Here is an 18,578-nt window from a genome sequence, read left to right as displayed (position 1 = left end):
GTATGCTCTCAGCCCCCCTCACATCTGTACCCTCTCAGCCCCCCTCACACCTGTACGCTCTCACCCCCCCCCCCACACCTGTACCCTCTCAGCTCCCCCTCACATGTGTATATATGACACACACGGGCATGTACACACACACACACACAGCCATCCCCCCTCACTTGTATAACAGCCCTTACGTGTAAGGCGGTCCTCCTAGTCCCAGCTCTTGTCTCCACATGTGGCTGAGACACAGATAGGAGCTGCAGTCCAGCATACAGTACACTGAGTACAGGCAGCTCACACGAGGGGTTCACATGCAAGAAATGGCCAGAGGTGGCAGCAAAGAGCCCGATGTGAGCTCAGTGACACAGAGCAGCCGACTCATACACACATACAGAAGCTTTCACTGAGCTCTTCTGCCCCCACCCTTGCCTTCTCACATACGGGCCCCTCCAGATGCTTGGGCCCCTTACAAGTGTATGGGCTGTACCCCCCCTGATGGCGGCCCTGCGGGTGACCCCTTAGATAGATCTATAGAGAGAAGTGAATGAATAAAGCGGAACTCCGGGCAGATATAGAAAGACACAACACGGCTCTGTCTTCATGAATACGTCATTCCATTTATTTATGTCTCTATGTGGCTCAGACCAGCAAACCCCTGAAAAAAGCCTCAGTCTGCTGCTTCTCCTTTCACTGTCCAATCACAGGCTTCGGAAGGGGTGTCAGAAAGGGGTGTGCTGTGTGACAGAGCTGTGTAAATCTCAGGAATGGATGGACCAAAAAAAAATCTAACAAAGCTCAGGTATGTGTGTTTCCTCCAATCCATGGATGGAAGGAGGAGTTCTTCATTGTAGGAATATCATCCTTCTCGGGATGCAGTGCAGCCGGACGCTTCATGTGCCGATCAGTCCTGAGAATACAAGAGACACGTATAAGACATCAAACTTTATTTATATTCACAGAAATACATGGAAATCACAGGTGACTCCAGGTGAAGAGCCCTAGTTCCATAGTACATAGGAACATAGGGCCAGATTCACCAAAGAGATACAACGGCGTTTCTCCTGATACGACGGCGTATCTCTGTTTCTATCTATGCGGCGGATTCATAGAATCAGTTACGCATAGATAGCCATAAGATCCGACAGGTGTAATTGTTTTACACTGTCGGATCTTAGGATGCAGTACTGCGGCCGCCGCTGGGGGGAGTTTGCATCGTAAACCAGCGTCGGGTATGCAAATTAGGAGTTACGGCGATTCCCGATGGATTTTCACGTTCGCTACATCGCCGCTAGTCTAGTTTCCCGTCGCAAAGTTAGTCGTTAATTGACCTGCCTTAACTTTACGCAGTAATCGTATTGCTGTATAAAGTATGACCGTCGTTCCCGCGTCGAAATTTAAATTTCAACGTCGTTTAGGTAACACGTCCGGGAATACGGAAGTACGCTACGCATGTCGCCGTTCGAAAAAATTACATCACGGCGCGCAAAGCACGACGGGAATTGCGAAAGTAGGTCCGGCGCGGGAGCGCGCCTAATCTAAATGGCACACGCCCATTTGAATTGGCCCGCCTTGCACCGGAGGCCGCCGGCGTAGGTTTTCATTGCAAGTGCTTGGTGAATCAGGGACTTGCGATGAAAACTTGCGGCGGTGTAACGTATCTACGATACGTTACGCCGCCGCTCACCTACGTGAATCTGGCCCATAGTCCATAATACATAGATTCATAAACCATAGTACATAGGATCATAGTCCATTGGATTGTAGTCCATAGTATATAGTCTCATAGTCCCCAGTCTCACAGTCCATAGTCCATCATCTCAGTCTATTGTCTCATAGTCTCATAGTCCATAGACTCAGATTCTCATAGTCTCAGAGTCCATCATCTCATAGTCCATCGTCTCATAGTCTCATAGTCTCATAGTCCATCGTCTCATAGTCTCATATTCTCATAGTCCATCGTCTCATAGTCTCATAGTCCATCGTCTCATAGTCCATCGTCTCATAGTCTCATATTCTCATAGTCCATCGTCTCATAGTCTCATAGTCCATCGTCTCATAGTCCATCGTCTAATAGTCTCATAGTCCATCGTCTCATATTCTCATAGTCCATCGTCTCATAGTCTCATATTCTCATAGTCCATCGTCTCATAGTCCATCGTCTCATAGTCCATAGTCTCAGAGTCCATTATCTCATAGTCCATCGTCTCATAGTCCATCGTCTCATAGTCCATCGTCTCATAGTCCATAGTCTCAGAGTCCATCATCTCATAGTCCATCGTCTCATAGTCCATCGTCTCATAGTCCATAGTCTCATAGTCCATCGTCTCATAGTCCATCGTCTCATAGTCCATAGTCTCAGAGTCCATCATCTCATAGTCCATCATCTCATAGTCCATCGTCTCATAGTCTCATAGTCCATCGTCTCATAGTTCATCGTCTCATAGTCCATAGTCTCATAGTCCATAGTCTCATCGTCTCATAGTCCATCGTCTCATAGTCTCATAGTCCATCGTCTCATAGTAACTTCTTTCTGAATCCGGGCCATAGTCTCATAGTCCAACGTCTCATAGTCCATCGTCTCAGTCTCAAAGTCCATATAGTCTCATAGTTCATAGTCTCATATTCTCATAGTCCATAGTCTCACATTCTCATAGTTCATAGTCTCATAGTCCATCGTTTCATAGTTTCATAGTCCATAGTCCACAGTCTTATAGTCTCATAGTCTCATAGTCCATCGTCTCATAGTCCATAGTCTCATAGTCCATAGTCTCATAGTCCATAGTCTCATAGTCCATAGTCTCATAGTCCATAGTCTCATAGTCTCACCGTCTCATCCTCTCATAGTCCATCGTCTCATAGTCCATAGTCTCATAGTCCATAGTCTCATAGTCCATAGTCTCATCGTCTCATAGTCCATAGTCTCACCGTCTCATAGTCCATCGTCTCATAGTCCATCGTCTCATAGTCCATAGTCTCATAGTCTCATAGTCCATAGTCTCATAGTCCATAGTCTCATAGTCCATCGTCTCATAGTCCATAGTCTCATAGTCCATAGTCTCATAGTTTCATAATCCATAGTCCCATAGTCCATAGTCTCATAGTCCATCATCTCATAGTCCATCATCTCATAGTCCATCATCTCATAGTCCATCATCTCATAGTCCATCATCTCATAGTCCATCATCTTATAGTCTCATAGTCCATCATCTCATAGTCCATCATCTCACAGTCCATCAACTTATAGTCTCATAGTCCATCATCTCAAAGAAACAAGATAGTTTCCACCCCCTGTTTTTTTAGCGGCAAAATAATTTGTCAATTGCGATGAGTTTTGTGTAAAAAGTATTTTTATTGTACAAATAAATAAAATTCACAAGGCTTTAAAATATGAGCTCTGGCTGCAAATTTGTAAGACGTAATCCATCAAAAGTAGCCACAGTGAAAAAGTAGGGTGGATATACTCAAACAATACAATATTCCAGCCAAGGACTTAAACTCTGACGCGTTTCCACCCAATGCAGTCGTGGTCGTCTTCGGGGGGATTATTTTATCTAAAAGATACATCAAAAATTTAGAGTTGTAACATATCACAATATAGAACTGTCCATGTGGACATATTTGGTATTTTTACTGCTAGTGGGTGGAAAATAGTCTTGTAACCAGAGATTTGTTAAAAGTTAATCCAAATCATTCCATGGGCTGTCCTCATCGATCCCAAAGCAGGATCCAATGGAGGGACTGGCTTACAAGAAACCATGCTTTTAGTGTCCCGAAGGTGGGACAGAGAGCCACCTCTGATGCAATTCAGTGGTGGCTGGTGCTCAAAATTTTGGGGGAAGGGAGGGGCGGCACAAACTAACATCACAACCCCCCGAAACCACAGTAGCAAAACGGCGGGGGTTAACCCGCCACCCAGCCACCCCCCCATGGGGGAGACACTAGACACTCTGAATGTGCCTTGGGGGGAAGGAAGAGCCGGGCCGCTCAGGCGAGCACACAATGGGACATCCTCCTCCCGGCCACACAGGAACAGCAAGCGTCTCCAGAGACACAATTGGCCAGGAGGTCCTAAGACTCCCTGGCCAATAGGGGCTTCCTGATTGGCTAGGCACTGATCCTCCTCCCCATAACCAATCAGGAAGCCCCTATTGGCCAGGGGGAGGAGGATCAGTGTGTCAATAGTGAATTTTTTTCACTATAGCCACACAAGTGGTTGTGCTCGAGGCGCAGAGCCTCAAGGTTCTAATCTCATGCTTCAAACCCCCCCCCCCCCATTGGAATCCAAAGTCTGGTGCCCTGTATGTAGATCGAGGGGCCGGATGCATGGATGGGGGGGCCGCGCCCCTGCGGCCCTCATGGAGCGGCCGCCACTGTTGCAATTCCCAAGAAACATAAATGAATAAAAGGTTGTATAGAAAATGTGTATTGATTGTGGCGGAGTGAAAAGCGGGGTGCAACCACAGGTGGCAAAAAAAAGGGAAAGGGTTCTGAATGTATGTTATATATTTCTACTATCTAAATGAATGTCCTTGTATGTCGTTATCATCAGCAGGCTTATCCGGGAGCTATCAGTGTGAAAAAATATGTATGAGAATTGGAGAGAGAGTGATCCAGAGTGTAGGTGGTGAGCGTGTAATGACATCATTCTTGTCTAAAAAGTGAATGTGTGATGGTATTAATTTCATTCTACTTGGGGTTGGCTATATTTCATAGTACCATAGTGCCATAGTCCATAATACCATAGTACAGAGTCCCCAGTCCCAAAACCCCATAGTGCATAGTACCATAGTACATAGTCCTATAGTCCCCAGTCCCATAGTCCATTCTAGTTCCATAGCCCTAGTCCCAAATTTAAGAGCACCATAGAACATAGTCTCATAGGCCCGGATTCAGAAAGAAGATACGTCAGCGTATCTCGTGATACGCCGTCGTATCGCTGAGTCCAGCCGTCGGATCTATGCGACTGATTCATAGAATCAGTTACGCATAGATCTCCCTAAGATCCGACAGCTGTAAATGACTTACACCGTCGGATCTTAGGCTGCAATCTCACGCTGGCCTCTCGGTGGCGCTTCCGTTTGTATACGCGACGAATATGCAAATGAGGAGTTACGCCGATTCAGAAATGAACGACCGCCCGGCGCTTTTTTTTTACGTCGTTTGCGTTCGGCTTTTTCCGGCGGATAGTTACCCCTGCTATATGCGGCGTATCCTATGTTAAGTATGGCCGTCGTTCCCGCGCAGAGTTTTGAATTTTTTACGTTGTTTGTGTAAGTCGTTCGCGAATACGGATGGACGTAATTTACGCTCACGTCGAAACCAATGATGTCCTAGCGTCGTCATTTGGAGCAATGCACGCTGGGAAATTTTACGGACGGCGCATGCGCAGTTCGTTCGGCGCGGGGACGCGCCTGATTTAAATTTCACACGCCCCCTAGCCGCGGAATTTGAATTCCGCCGGGGGATTTACGACACGCCGCCGCAAGTTTACAGGCAAGTGCTTTCTGAATAAAGCACTTGCCTCAAAAACTTGCGGCGGCGTAACGTAAATCAGATCTAAAGATCCGCTGACCTATCTGAATCTAGCCCATAGTCCCCAGTACCATAGTACAAAGGGTCATAGTCTTAGAGTCCCCAGTACCATAGTCCCATTGTACAAAGTGCAATAGTCCATAGCCCTAGTCCCATATTTCATAAAACCATAGTACATAGTCCCCAGTGTCAAAGTCCCAAAGACCATAGTACCATACTACATCGTACCACAGTGCACAGTACATAGTCCATAGTACCACAATACATAGTACATAGTCCATAGTACCATAGTATATAGTCCCATAGTGTATAGTCTCATAGTCCCCAGTCCCATAGTCCATACTAGTACCATAATCCATAGTCCCATAGACCATAGCATTAGTCCCAAATTTAAGACTACCATAGAACATAGTCTCATAGGGCAAATTCTCAAAAGAGATACGCAGGCGGAACTGCTGTTCCGCCTGCGTATCCCTGTGCCTAACTTTGGAAACGATCTTCAAAAGGATTTTTCCAAAGTTAGGCAGAAGATCCGACATCTGTAAGACACTTACACTGTCAGATCTTAGGATGCAGTACCGCATCCGCCGCTGGGGGCATTTCGAGTCGAAATGCCGGCTAGCGTATGCAAATGAGTACTTAAGCAGATCCACAAAGCATTAAAGCTTTGTGTTTTCTGCATAAGTTACGATTTGCACGCGTTAAATTAGGGCTGGTTTTACAATGTGTAAAGTTAGTACACCATGTAAAACCAGACCTTTTTTCCGATCGCCGCAATTTTTTTTTAAATTTGAATTTTTTTTCCCGGCGCGTATTTTTTTTTTCACCCGTCGCAACTTTATTGTCCCGTCGCAATCCACAAAGCCCGGCGTAAATTACGTTCACGCGCTGCACGTCGGGAAAATTACATCACACGCATGCGCAGTACGGCCGGCGCGGGAGCGCGCCTCATTTAAATTGTAATCGCCCCCCGGAGAGGAGGACCGCCTTGCGACGGAGGCACTTAAGTTACACGGCCTGAAATTTCTAGGTAAGTGCTTTGTGGATCGGGCACTTAGTTAGAAATTTAACGCCTGTGTAACTTAACTGCTGAAAGTTAAGTTAGGCGGCGTTTTTGAGAATTTGGCCCATAGTACCCAGTACCAAAGTCCTATAGTACAAAGGGTCATAGTCTCATAGAACCATACTACATAGTCTCATAGTCCCCAGTGTCAAAGTCCCAAAGTCCATAGTCTATAGTGCCATAGTCCATAGTCTATAGTGCCATAGTCCATAGTCCTTAGTGCCATAGTCTATAGTGCATAGTCTCTAGTCCCATATTTCATAGTACTGTAGTACGTAGTCTTATATTCCCCAGTCCCATAGATAAGATGATGATTCTCCCCTGTATCTCAGACCCATATGATCCATAGGGGAATATATCGATATATAGTGCAGAACATTATAAGCCAACTGACCTTGAGTGACTCCGGCAAGCGCACAGGACGACTTCTTCACCTGCCGAGGAAAGCAGCAGAACATTAACCGCGTTATACACAACGACTTATTATTATACGAGAAGATACGTTTCTTGTGTTGAGAAAAAAGCCACAGAAATTCCAAAAGAACTGAAACAATTGCAGGTCAAAGCTAAAAAAATAAAAAAAAAATTAAGTATCTGTAGCGGTTTATGTTTTTCCTTTCCAGAAATTATTTTTTATTCACATGTAATTTGCTGTTGATTGAACATGTGACAACTCCGGGAAGAGTCAATTCCCTAGCACAGCCTCCTCCCTCTTGGCAAGTCATATACCTCTCCTTTTCTGAGAGCGTCTAATACTGTCTAAGCTGGCCCAGCTCCTCCCCCCAGGGCCGGACTTACCATTGGGCTTGACTGGGCTCAAGCCCATTGGCCCCGCCCAATAGGGGGCCCCGGGAGGAGGAAGCAGGAAGAGCCATGCCGCTGCTGATGAAGAGGTCCCCTTCACCCTCCAGCTCAACAACTCTGATCGGCGGCCCCCCTGAACAACTTTGATCAATCGGCGACCCCCCCTGCTCAACAACTCCGATCAGCGCCCCCCCCCCCCCACCGCGCAACAACTTTGGTCAGCTCCGATCGCTGGCCCCCCCGCTCAACAACTCGGATCGGTGGCAGCCCCCCCGCTCAACAACTTCGATCAGCTTTGATCTCGGCGGCACATCCGCCCCCCCCCCCCACCGCTCAACAACTTCGATCAGCTTCGATCTCGGCGACACCCCCCGCTCAACAAATTCGACCCCCACGCCTCTCGGCTCCAGGGGGACCCTAAGTCAACACTCAAGCCCAGGGGCCCCCACCATCCTAAGTCCTGCCCTGCCTCCACCCCTTCCCTTCCTACATAATGTTTGTGAGAGAGATGGGGGTCAGAGAAGGGGGCTCCCCTATCCATACTACACCAGAAGGTTCACCCAAAAAAAACTACACCGGACTCTCACCTTCCCACAGCCCGCCGTATCCTTTTCACCAACTGTGTGTAGCAAGGCTGCCGAGGCACGATCACACCCTGGGACTCTGACCTACTCTGCCAAGTGAGCTACTTCAATGAGCGGAGGCAGCAGTCTCTGACGCCTCCTGCTTCCACTTTGCTCTCCTGTCACCGTCCGATCAGTCTGCGGTTGCCCCTGGTGTCACCCCTCTGGCGGTGGTCACCCAGGTGCGGTCTGCGCCCCCGTAGTGACGCCACTGCTCGTAGTGTCCCTTCTGTCTGCGGGTGGAACCACCCCCTTGAAAAAATGGCGCCCAAGGCAAACGTGTTGGCCTCACAGTAGATACCTCCCTGACTACATAAGTGTGCCCGCCATTAAAGTATGACAGCTGATCTTTTGTCCTGTTAGCTTTGATAATAAAGTCGAATAACTCACCTTCCCCCAGCGGCTGGTGACCCGAATGTAGACGGTGTATTTGTGGTTGGGGATAAGAGGAGCATTGTGGAACCCATTATAATGGTGGTCATCCCCCAGGGTGAAGGTTCTGGGTTCGGTGAGGGTCTCTGCAGGAAGGACAGCCGCAGTATAGCCTCTTAGAGTCACGCTGGAGTTGTACGGGGTGTTGATGAATCCCAGACAGTCCATACTTAGATTCCGATCCTGGGCCGGATAGACAATCACTTCATAAGAGCTGTGGATAGAGAAGTAGGAGTTTATCAAAGATCTGATATTTGTAGCTTTTGTATCTATTCATGTATTACTATTGGAAACACAAAAAACCGCGCTTCACACAAACAGTCTATAGGCAGCAGCTGACGTTGGAAAGAACAAGCAATATATAATATAAAAAGCCGCGCCAATCACAATAAAAAATAAAAAATAAAATAAAAGTCAATCACTGAAGATAAAGTTGATATGATCTCCTTGAGGACAATATTAACGGATAGAGCCTTTAGTTTGTTTGATGAATGACACTAAGTTCTTAAAGTTGGTCAAACCACGAACACCCAGGTGACATGCATGCTTTTAGTGCAAATCCTCCACCATAAGAATAAGCTGCTTACCAAACGGCAAGTCTTTAATGCATTTGGCTTTAGCCCAGCCACGGCCTTTCAATCCTCTAGATACTTCAGGGTGGACACACTTGTAATTAAGCAGCGAGATCCCAGCCTCAGCATAGAATTGGAAGGCAGTTGCAGTTCACTCTCGTTACCCCCCGCTCAGGACATTAGCAATCAAGCGATCCAGACACATATATCAAGGATAAAGAAGGGGCACAATAGCGTAATACCGCAAGATAAGGAAATTTATTTAAAAGTAATGTACTTACATCAGTACGAATAAAAACAGCATATAACAGCAATAGTAAAGCCGGCCGGCTTGAGGAGCCCTCCTCCTTGGCGTGGTGACGTCACTGACGCAGCCTCCCAGACGCGTTTCGTCACTACTAGACGTTTTCAATGGGGGTAGGGCTAGCAGCAGTGAGACACCTTCATATAGCGGCCACTCAGTGTAAACGGCGATCCATGGGAACAGACTCCGCCATTTTTGTTGAGGGTAAATTTGCCCATACCGCCACGCTTAATGTGCGCGGCTTAGGACTGAGAATGTCCTTCCTCTTTGATGTTAGTACTCCCCTGTCGCAGAGTGAACTTTCCACTCGCCGCAAAAGAGGTCACAAAAAAAGGGGGGGATAAGTAATAAAAGTTTATAAAGCCTCCGTGGAGACTAATTAAATTAAATTTAGCCCACAGATTACTCATGGAAGCACAGAGTTCATATCCGGCACAGAATAATTCAACTCAGTGCTCACTGTGGCCATCTTGTGGGTAAATTAAAAATCTCTTATTAGATTAAACCTATTGATGTTTAAACCTAGGAAAAACACAGGCCTCTAAGCCTGTATAGGGCAAGGGTTATTAAAAAAAAGGTTTTATCTTCAGTAATAAAAATATAATGGGAAGACACGTTCTTATACAAAACCAGGATCTAAACAACAAGATCAAAAAAAACCTTCAAGTGATGAAGGTAAAAATAAATTTTAAATATACTGGTTTTGACCAATTATGTGATAATAAACCAAACAATGTGTTACATCAATTTTTAAATATATATATATTCAAACAAAATCGATATATCATTAAATTTACAAAAATTATGTGATAAGTCCCACCTGGGTGGGCAAAGGTGATATTGTGAAAAATCGCAATACGTGCTGCCCCACATCCTCACAGGTAAATATACCTCAAAGTGGGGGCGGGGAAGGAAAAACAAGAGAACACAATTATGTGTCCATAGTGAAAAAAGAAAAAATATATATATAAAATTGAAATTAAATATAATAAAAATGAAAAATAAAATGATAAGAAATTATGTGAAAAATTTTTTTTCCAAAAATTAGCATTTCCACATAGGTGGAAAATGTGTAAAAATTTATTTATTTATTAAAAATTAAATCTGTTGTGTAGATTTATAAGTAAAGGAAAAACAAAACTTAATTGTATATAAGAAAAAATGCTGAACCCGTGTCTGTTCCCATAGAGCCCTTTACAAAGGTTCACATCAGGCATTATTAATAAAAGCATTTATATCCGTTTCAATATTGAGGCCATGGGGGCTATATGATTTCAACCGATGGATCCACCCCATTTCCATTTGGGAAATCTCCCGAACTAAATTACTACCCCTCCAATGCGCCTGGAATTTATCAATTCCAAGAAAAAGGGTATTGGAGGGGTCCTTATGGTGTTTAAGTCTGTAATGATTAGACACAGAGTGATTTCTAAAACCTGCAAGAATATTTGTGATATGTTCATTAACCCTTACTTGCAAGGATCTCTTGGTACGACCTATGTATTGAAGCCCACACGGGCATTGGACCAAATACACGACCCCAGTGGAGGCACAGGTAATACATGGCACAATTTTAAACTCCTTCTGGGTAACTGTAGAAGTGAAGGTGGTGACACATCTCCGTTGATTACTACTGAGGGCACACACACGACACCTGTTACACTTATAGTAACCCTTAAGTTGGTCGAAGAAGCCAATGCCCCTAAGGGGAGGGTCAATAACATTGACAGAAATTTTATTCCTAAGGGACTGTACTCCCTTAAAGATCACCTTCGGTTTTATTGGCAAAATTTCTCTCAACACAGGGTCATTCCTGGCAATGTGCCAATGCTTCTGGATCAGATGTGAAATGGACCGGTGCTGGATGGAATAAGAGGTAATGAAAGGCACACCCTCAAGGAATTGGTTTCCTTCAGCTTGTTCCCTTTCACGCAAAAGTTCATCCCTATCCATAGCTGCAATATGGTCAAGGGTGTCTTTTAAGGTGCTCTCATTATAACCCTTTTCTAGGAAACGCTCTGTAAGGACCCCAGCCTGATTTAAAAACTCTTGGTGGTCCGAGCAATTCCTCCTGAGCCTGAGATATTGACTCTTAGGGACTCCCTTGAGCCAAGGGGCATGATGGCAGCTATCGATAGGGATGAAGGCATTGCGGTCGGTGTCCTTAAAATAAGTGGAAGTGGCAAAGGAACCATAGTTGACACTTATATTTAAATCCAAATAATGGACACTAGTTTGGCTGGCCTCGTATTTTAACTCAATCCCTCTGTTGTTGGAATTGAGGTCATTGATAAAATCAACGAGGTCCTCATATTCACCAGCCCACAGGAGGAGGATGTCATCAATGTACCGTGCCCAAAGAGCAACTTGGGATACATTTCGCGAATAGATGACATCCTCCTCCCACCTGGCCATAAATAAATTGGCCAGGCTTGGGGCATACTTAGCCCCCATAGCCACCCCCGTGTCCTGTTTATAGAACACATTATCAAACCAGAAATAGTTTGATCCAGCAGCGAACTTTAACAGGGCCATAATAAATTCCACCTGTTTATTACAGAGCCCAGACTCTTTAGAAAGAAAATAAAGGACTGCATCCATACCCAAGGTATGGGGTATGATGGTATACAACGACTTTACGTCGATAGTAACCATCCACATCCCTGAGGCTGCTGTATGACTGGCGAGTATATTCATAATGTGCCTTGAATCCTTAACATAGGAAGGCACCTTTTTTACCAAGGGCTGCAAATAAAAATCAATATATCTGCCCACCCGGGACGTGATGGAATCAATCCCACTCACTATGGGACGTCCCGGGGGGCAGACAGGATCTTTATGCAGTTTCGGGAGATAATATATAGTGGGAGTCCGGGGGGCTTTAGGAATAAGAAAAAGTTTCTCCTTAATAGTCAATATACCTTCAAATAATCCTCTCTCCACTAAAATTTCTAATTCCCTTTTATATTTAAGTTTGGGGTCACTAGGGAGGACCGAATAGGTATCAGTGTCGTCAACAATTTTGTGCATCTCCTTTAAATAATCCACTTTGTCCAAGACGACAATGCCCCCCCCCTTGTCCGCCGGTCGGATAACTAAATCCTTATTTTTACAAAGAGAATCTAGACCCTCTTGTAAATTTTTTCTAAGTTTGGCTTTCTTAATTTCCATACCCTCTAGGTCTCTTAATAAGACATCCCTAAAGGTTTTCAAGGATGGTGCCATTCCACCAGGAGGGTTGAACAAAGAAGAATTAGATAGGCCTGAATGAACAAAGCCATTGGTTAGGAGTCGATGAGATGGAGTTATTCCAGCCATGTACCTTTTTATATGAATCTTCCTGACAAATTTATGTATATCCATGTAGGTACCAAACCTGTTAAGGCTCTGTGGGGGTGCGAACTTTAACCCCTTATCCAATAAGGATTTTTCAGAGTCCGTCAGGGTTTTGGTACTTAAATTAAAGATACCCCTACCAACTACGTTTTGGGGCGTTTGGACCCTATGCTTCCTCCCCCCTCTGTTTCCTCTCCTCTTTCTACTAACCTTTTTGTGCCCTGGCCTGGCCTGTGAAAACCCCAATTGTAAGAACCACTGGGGGCAACAGATACACCAGACAGAGTGGGAGCGTCATGATATTGTGAGGGGGGTGGTGCAAACCACATGCCTTCTGCTGGCCCATTGTAGTTAGATGCGTCAGGGGCCAATGGCCGTTCAGGACCATCTCTATCACTTAGTGGGAAGAATGCGTTTGTAACCGGTACATTGTATTCCCAACCTGGTCCCGATTCGGGATGGAAATAGGCAGGGGAGGGGTATTCAGATTCTCCTGAGGGACCTTGACGCCAGTTGTTACTATTGTCCGAGGAGTAGCCTCTCCACAGAGCCTTAACAGGTTTGGTACCTACATGGATATACATAAATTTGTCAGGAAGATTCATATAAAAAGGTACATGGCTGGAATAACTCCATCTCATCGACTCCTAACCAATGGCTTTGTTCATTCAGGCCTATCTAATTCTTCTTTGTTCAACCCTCCTGGTGGAATGGCACCATCCTTGAAAACCTTTAGGGATGTCTTATTAAGAGACCTAGAGGGTATGGAAATTAAGAAAGCCAAACTTAGAAAAAATTTACAAGAGGGTCTAGATTCTCTTTGTAAAAATAAGGATTTAGTTATCCGACCGGCGGACAAGGGGGGGGGCATTGTCGTCTTGGACAAAGTGGATTATTTAAAGGAGATGCACAAAATTGTTGACGACACTGATACCTATTCGGTCCTCCCTAGTGACCCCAAACTTAAATATAAAAGGGAATTAGAAATTTTAGTGGAGAGAGGATTATTTGAAGGTATATTGACTATTAAGGAGAAACTTTTTCTTATTCCTAAAGCCCCCCGGACTCCCACTATATATTATCTCCCGAAACTGCATAAAGATCCTGTCTGCCCCCCGGGACGTCCCATAGTGAGTGGGATTGATTCCATCACGTCCCGGGTGGGCAGATATATTGATTTTTATTTGCAGCCCTTGGTAAAAAAGGTGCCTTCCTATGTTAAGGATTCAAGGCACATTATGAATATACTCGCCAGTCATACAGCAGCCTCAGGGATGTGGATGGTTACTATCGACGTAAAGTCGTTGTATACCATCATACCCCATACCTTGGGTATGGATGCAGTCCTTTATTTTCTTTCTAAAGAGTCTGGGCTCTGTAATAAACAGGTGGAATTTATTATGGCCCTGTTAAAGTTCGCTGCTGGATCAAACTATTTCTGGTTTGATAATGTGTTCTATAAACAGGACACGGGGGTGGCTATGGGGGCTAAGTATGCCCCAAGCCTGGCCAATTTATTTATGGCCAGGTGGGAGGAGGATGTCATCTATTCGCGAAATGTATCCCAAGTTGCTCTTTGGGCACGGTACATTGATGACATCCTCCTCCTGTGGGCTGGTGAATATGAGGACCTCGTTGATTTTATCAATGACCTCAATTCCAACAACAGAGGGATTGAGTTAAAATACGAGGCCAGCCAAACTAGTGTCCATTATTTGGATTTAAATATAAGTGTCAACTATGGTTCCTTTGCCACTTCCACTTATTTTAAGGACACCGACCGCAATGCCTTCATCCCTATCGATAGCTGCCATCATGCCCCTTGGCTCAAGGGAGTCCCTAAGAGTCAATATCTCAGGCTCAGGAGGAATTGCTCGGACCACCAAGAGTTTTTAAATCAGGCTGGGGTCCTTACAGAGCGTTTCCTAGAAAAGGGTTATAATGAGAGCACCTTAAAAGACACCCTTGACCATATTGCAGCTATGGATAGGGATGAACTTTTGCGTGAAAGGGAACAAGCTGAAGGAAACCAATTCCTTGAGGGTGTGCCTTTCATTACCTCTTATTCCATCCAGCACCGGTCCATTTCACATCTGATCCAGAAGCATTGGCACATTGCCAGGAATGACCCTGTGTTGAGAGAAATTTTGCCAATAAAACCGAAGGTGATCTTTAAGGGAGTACAGTCCCTTAGGAATAAAATTTCTGTCAATGTTATTGACCCTCCCCTTAGGGGCATTGGCTTCTTCGACCAACTTAAGGGTTACTATAAGTGTAACAGGTGTCGTGTGTGTGCCCTCAGTAGTAATCAACGGAGATGTGTCACCACCTTCACTTCTACAGTTACCCAGAAGGAGTTTAAAATTGTGCCATGTATTACCTGTGCCTCCACTGGGGTCGTGTATTTGGTCCAATGCCCGTGTGGGCTTCAATACATAGGTCGTACCAAGAGATCCTTGCAAGTAAGGGTTAATGAACATATCACAAATATTCTTGCAGGTTTTAGAAATCACTCTGTGTCTAATCATTACAGACTTAAACACCATAAGGACCCCTCCAATACCCTTTTTCTTGGAATTGATAAATTCCAGGCGCATTGGAGGGGTAGTAATTTAGTTCGGGAGATTTCCCAAATGGAAATGGGGTGGATCCATCGGTTGAAATCATATAGCCCCCATGGCCTCAATATTGAAACGGATATAAATGCTTTTATTAATAATGCCTGATGTGAACCTTTGTAATGGGCTCTATGGGAACAGACACGGGTTCAGCATTTTTTCTTATATACAATTAAGTTTTGTTTTTCCTTTACTTATAAATCTACACAACAGATTTAATTTTTAATAAATAAATAAATTTTTACACATTTTCCACCTATGTGGAAATGCTAATTTTTGGAAAAAAAATTTTTCACATAATTTCTTATCATTTTATTTTTCATTTTTATTATATTTAATTTCAATTTTATATATATATTTTTTCTTTTTTCACTATGGACACATAATTGTGTTCTCTTGTTTTTCCTTCCCCGCCCCCACTTTGAGGTATATTTACCTGTGAGGATGTGGGGCAGCACGTATTGCGATTTTTCACAATATCACCTTTGCCCACCCAGGTGGGACTTATCACATAATTTTTGTAAATTTAATGATATATCGATTTTGTTTGAATATATATATATTTAAAAATTGATGTAACACATTGTTTGGTTTATTATCACATAATTGGTCAAAACCAGTATATTTAAAATTTATTTTTACCTTCATCACTTGAAGGGTTTTTTTGATCTTGTTGTTTAGATCCTGGTTTTGTATAAGAACGTGTCTTCCCATTATATTTTTATTACTGAAGATAAAACCTTTTTTTTAATAACCCTTGCCCTATACAGGCTTAGAGGCCTGTGTTTTTCCTAGGTTTAAACATCAATAGGTTTAATCTAATAAGAGATTTTTAATTTACCCACAAGATGGCCACAGTGAGCACTGAGTTGAATTATTCTGTGCCGGATATGAACTCTGTGCTTCCATGAGTAATCTGTGGGCTAAATTTAATTTAATTAGTCTCCACGGAGGCTTTATAAACTTTTATTACTTATCCCCCCCTTTTTTTGTGACCTCTTTTGCGGCGAGTGGAAAGTTCACTCTGCGACAGGGGAGTACTAACATCAAAGAGGAAGGACATTCTCAGTCCTAAGCCGCGCACATTAAGCGTGGCGGTATGGGCAAATTTACCCTCAACAAAAATGGCGGAGTCTGTTCCCATGGATCGCCGTTTACACTGAGTGGCCGCTATATGAAGGTGTCTCACTGCTGCTAGCCCTACCCCCATTGAAAACGTCTAGTAGTGACGAAACGCGTCTGGGAGGCTGCGTCAGTGACGTCACCACGCCAAGGAGGAGGGCTCCTCAAGCCGGCCGGCTTTACTATTGCTGTTATATGCTGTTTTTATTCGTACTGATGTAAGTACATTACTTTTAAATAAATTTCCTTATCTTGCGGTATTACGCTATTGTGCCCCTTCTTTATCCTTGATATATGTGTCTGGATCGCTTGATTGCTAATGTCCTGAGCGGGGGGTAACGAGAGTGAACTGCAACTGCCTTCCAATTCTATGCTGAGGCTGGGATCTCGCTGCTTAATTACAAGTGTGTCCACCCTGAAGTATCTAGAGGATTGAAAGGCCGTGGCTGGGCTAAAGCCAAATGCATTAAAGACTTGCCGTTTGGTAAGCAGCTTATTCTTATGGTGGAGGATTTGCACTAAAAGCATGCATGTCACCTGGGTGTTCGTGGTTTGACCAACTTTAAGAACTTAGTGTCATTCATCAAACAAACTAAAGGCTCTATCCGTTAATATTGTCCTCAAGGAGATCATATCAACTTTATCTTCAGTGATTGACTTTTATTTTATTTTTTATTTTTTATTGTGATTGGCATGTATTACTATTAGTTATTAGACATGTGCACTGCCGAAAAATGTGATTGTTTTCGTTTCATTTTTTGTTTTTTTCGTGTTATTTATAGGCGTGCGCACAGGGTGTGCCAGGTGTGCTGCGCAGATTTCCCCTGCTGCTTGGCTGCGGAGAAAGAGACTGGGGAATCTTTGTCCTCAGTTCCTTTCTCTGGGCCATATTCTTATACAAGTTACGTAGGCGTATCAACAGATACGCCTACGTAAGTCCGTTTCCTATTTTTAAGTGTATTCTCAAACTGAAATACACTTAAACATGCCTAAGATACGACGGCCTGCGCCGTTGTATCTTAGGCTGCAATATTTACGCTGACCGCTAGGTGGCGGTCAGCGTAGAATATGCAAATGACTAGTCACGCCGATTCTCTAACATACGCTTGCCCGTCGTAGTGTTTTAACGTCGTTTCCGTAAGCGATACGCGGCGTAAAGATAAAGATGCCCCCTAGGTGGCGTACTCAATGTTAAGTATGGCCGTCGATCCCGCGTCGAAATTTCAAAATTTAACGTCGTTTGCGTAAGTCGTCCGTGAATGGCGCTGGACGCCATTTACGTTACAGTCAAAACAAATGACGTCCGTGAGACGTCATTTAGCGCAATGCACGTCGGGTAATTTACCCGACGGAGCATGCGCATTACGATCGGCGCGGGAGCGCGCTTAATTTAAATGATCCACGCCCCCTGCCAGGATCATTTGAATTAGGATGGCTTACGCGGGTGGACTTTACGCGACGCCGCCGCAAGTTTACAGGTAAGTGGTTTGGGAATCCGGCACTTGCCACTTAAACTTGCGGCGGCGTTACGTAAAGTACATACGTTCCGCCGCCTTAGATGTATAAGAATATGGCCCTCTGTGTCAAAAGTGAGACATCGGGGGTCTGTTTAGATCCCTGATAGTTCACCAAATGGCGGTCCTAAAAAAAAAATTCTAATAAATCACTGTAAAAAAATATCGTAAAAAAATAATAAAGAAATAAATAAATAAAGAATAATAAAAAAAAAAATAACTGTAAAAGAGTAAAAATAAACAAATAATTAAAATAAACTACTGACACCAATTTCTGCCCTACTGACATTGTCTATATATAAATATACAGGGCTCCTAAAAAAAATAATCAAATAAACTATTGTAAAAAAATATTGTAAAAAAATAATAATAAATAAATAAAGAATAAGAAAAAAAAATAACTGTAAAAGAGTAAAAATAAACAAATAATTAAAAGAAACTACTGACACCAATATCTGCCCTATTGACATTGGCCCGGATTCACAAAGCACTTGCGCCAACGTATCTCGAGATACGCCACGTAAGTGCAAATATGCGCCGTCGTATATATGCGCCGGACCCACAAACTAAGATACGCCTAAAAATAGGCTTCATCCGGCCGACGTAACTTGCCTACGCCAGCGTAGAGTGGGCGCATATTTACGCTGGACGCATTTGGCGCTCCCATTGA

The 18,578-nt window shown here is 44.0% G+C and overlaps 1 protein-coding gene across 2 annotated transcripts in view; it reads right to left on the bottom strand.

Annotated features, from left to right (window-relative positions):
• Nucleotides 1-581: 581 nt before the first annotated feature.
• The window catches only part of LOC120924687 (receptor-type tyrosine-protein phosphatase kappa-like), a 60,114-nt gene continuing 42,117 nt past the window's right edge, over nucleotides 582-18,578 (bottom strand). The window contains exons 11-13 of one of the 2 annotated variants that reach the window (XM_040335694.1): nucleotides 8,401-8,656; nucleotides 6,978-7,017; nucleotides 582-895 (exon numbers count right to left, since the gene is read on the bottom strand). In XM_040335694.1, coding sequence (XP_040191628.1) covers nucleotides 879-895; nucleotides 6,978-7,017; nucleotides 8,401-8,656 — 313 coding nt within the window. In that variant the 3' untranslated portion in view covers nucleotides 582-878. Of the gene's footprint in view, nucleotides 896-3,317; nucleotides 3,540-6,977; nucleotides 7,018-8,400; nucleotides 8,657-18,578 lie in introns of those variants that run through there. The other variant, XM_040335693.1, reaches the window with a different exon arrangement.

The sequence above is a fragment of the Rana temporaria genome, chromosome 1, assembly GCF_905171775.1.
Source record: "Rana temporaria chromosome 1, aRanTem1.1, whole genome shotgun sequence".
Classification (NCBI taxonomy): Eukaryota; Metazoa; Chordata; class Amphibia; order Anura; family Ranidae; genus Rana; species Rana temporaria.
Note: the sequence above shows the minus strand (reverse complement) of the source record. Positions and strands in the feature narration are given on the sequence as shown.